The 2,308-nt window shown below is 40.9% G+C and overlaps 1 protein-coding gene across 1 annotated transcript in view; it reads right to left on the bottom strand.

Annotated features, from left to right (window-relative positions):
* The window catches only part of UBR4 (ubiquitin protein ligase E3 component n-recognin 4), a gene marked incomplete at its 5' end in the record, with an annotated part of 57,006 nt that extends 55,018 nt beyond the window's left edge, over positions 1-1,988 (bottom strand). The window contains 4 exons of the mRNA XM_029083669.1: positions 301-386; positions 519-678; positions 1,251-1,438; positions 1,871-1,988. Of these exons, the coding sequence (XP_028939502.1) occupies positions 301-386; positions 519-678; positions 1,251-1,438; positions 1,871-1,988 (552 nt within the window). The remainder of the gene's footprint in view (positions 1-300; positions 387-518; positions 679-1,250; positions 1,439-1,870) is intronic.
* Positions 1,989-2,308: the final 320 nt, after the last annotated feature.

The following is a 2,308-nucleotide window of genomic DNA, read 5'->3' on the forward strand; positions in this document are numbered from 1 at the left end:
CTCCAAATCAAAATACACTAACTCATTTCCTTTTTAGCTTTCATCACCTTCAAAGTTCAGTGGATTAATGTGAATTCTGGATGTTAAGTTTACACTCTGCAGGATGTTTTGTACTGGATGACTGCAAAGGTCATCCAACTGATTGGATCCAAACTATTCCAAGCTCCGTTTGCAAAATAATATACTCTAGGGCCAAATGGAATCATCAACACACTACTCTAGGTGTGGACAGTCCATGCAGGGACATGAACAGACATCAACAATTCTTCATTTTATTTATACATTCAATCACAGACTTACCTGCAAGGCAGGGGACTGAAGATCTGAGGTCACCAAGGAATGGTTGAAGTGATACAGTGCAGCAGCAAACTCCTCATCAGACGTGCCTGGAAGACAGAGATGAAGTCATTTTCTACTGCTGCTCTCCTATATTTAAGATTTCCATGTGGAGCTAAGAAAACTTACACCTATAAATCCTACAGTCTGTGTTCTCCAACAGAGAGGTTCTGCTCACTCACCCTTGAGGCCGTCCTTATCCACTTCTTTGATGATGCTAGCTAGTGTAGCCATGTGCTGCTCCGAAAGAGACACGCTCAGGTAGTTGCGAATGAAGTTATTCCTGGAGTTCAGCATAGAAGAAGTGATAAAGTTCAAAATGTTTGAAGCTAGACTCAGAAACTGAAAAGAGAAGAGAAACACACTATAGAAGCAACAAAAGCAGAGGGACTGAGACAACATTAAAGAAAACCTAAACCACTAGTAAAATAAATGAAGTGCCCTAGTTCCACCCCTAGCAGTGGAGTACAGGTTTAGTCATCGCAGCCCAGCTCACTGCAACTGTGGTCTGTACCAGGACCAATTTCAGAATTTTCTGAAAAGGTTACAAGTCTCTAACTTCTCAACTGCAGGATTTATTTCTGTCTTTACCCAACAGAGTTGGAGCTAAAAGCATTCTATCAGCAAGCCGTTTGGCTTATAGCTCTGCCCTCATTTTCCCTCTCCCTCTGTAACCCAGATAGAAATTATCTTCAGTCTTCTCTTCCCTGGCAATAACAAATACTGTGATATTCTACCCGAGAGAAGAGCAGAGAAAACATCTTTCTTCAAAGCCACGACAGTTGTTGATTCTCCACCAGCAACGTACTTAAAATACCTGACACTGATCACATTTTCTCTCAATGTACCTAGCCCCTGACAAACCACACTACAGCACATCAGTTATCTTGTTAAGCCTGAAGACCTTCCCATACCAATTCTGGATCTTTGCGGCTGGCCAGGATGTTCCCGTTCTCTCCAGCAGTCTGTTTGTTAGGGCTTTTCACTCTAGGTGAGCTCTCCAAAGGTGGTGGTGGAGGAGGCGGTGGTGGGGCCACTTTCTCTTTGCTTGGAGAGATTGTTTCTTCAAACCATTGCCCAAGGATTGGTTCACTGTCATCATCTAACACAGGAGGCAGGAAAAACAAAAGCACACTATTAAAAACAAATATGTTATGCAAACTATTCATTTGAGAAAAGGCCTGAAAGAGTTTCAGTGGGCACAGTTAAAAGCATCTGCTATCTTCCATTTTTCTTTGCAAATCACAAGGCCAAGCACTTCTACAGCACTCCAGCAGTAATTTACAAGAAGAAATTATTTCCACTCTCCTCTAAAGCAAATACTGCCAACTCCCAACCATTCTGGCTTCAGTATACATAAACGAGTACAGTCAGCATTACTTCTGCCAAACAGATCTTACAAACTGTTTCATATTTTCAGCATTACATGACATTTCAATCCAAGAAGGCAAAAGCCCAGTAGCCAGGTTTCCACTAAATCTCAAAGACAGCGTAAAATCCTGACTTAAGTTGCTTGCTGCAAAAACTCTCTTACCTTGGCTGCTGTCCTCCTCCGTGCTGCTAAAATCATCCTCATAGTAAGTATTGGAATCAGTGGAGGCACTTGCATCACTGCTCATGGAGCCCTTTCTCTGACGCTGCAAGACACAAGCCTTAGAAGAACAGCAGAACAAGTTAAAGTTCAGGATTATGAAAGATAAGAATCTGAAAACCCGAGTATCTAAAGCATTTCCATTTTCTTCTAGCAAATTCAAAATTTATTAAGTTTTTCAAGGCTTCTCACTCTTAAGTTGCATTAAAAATTAAGTAGGATAGTTGAAAACAAATAATCTATGCCAAGCTTGTAAGCAATGCTTCAAGAAACAGCTCTACCCTAAAAGCATCCATTTTGAATAGAGTCTCTTCATCTTCTCACTAAATTCACAAATACTGCTGAGTTTACAGAAAAATGTTACTAGAACAAGTTTGTCAA

The sequence above is a fragment of the Antrostomus carolinensis genome, unplaced genomic scaffold (genome assembly GCF_000700745.2).
Source record: "Antrostomus carolinensis isolate BGI_N321 unplaced genomic scaffold, ASM70074v2 scaffold13792, whole genome shotgun sequence".
Taxonomy (NCBI): domain Eukaryota; kingdom Metazoa; phylum Chordata; class Aves; order Caprimulgiformes; family Caprimulgidae; genus Antrostomus; species Antrostomus carolinensis.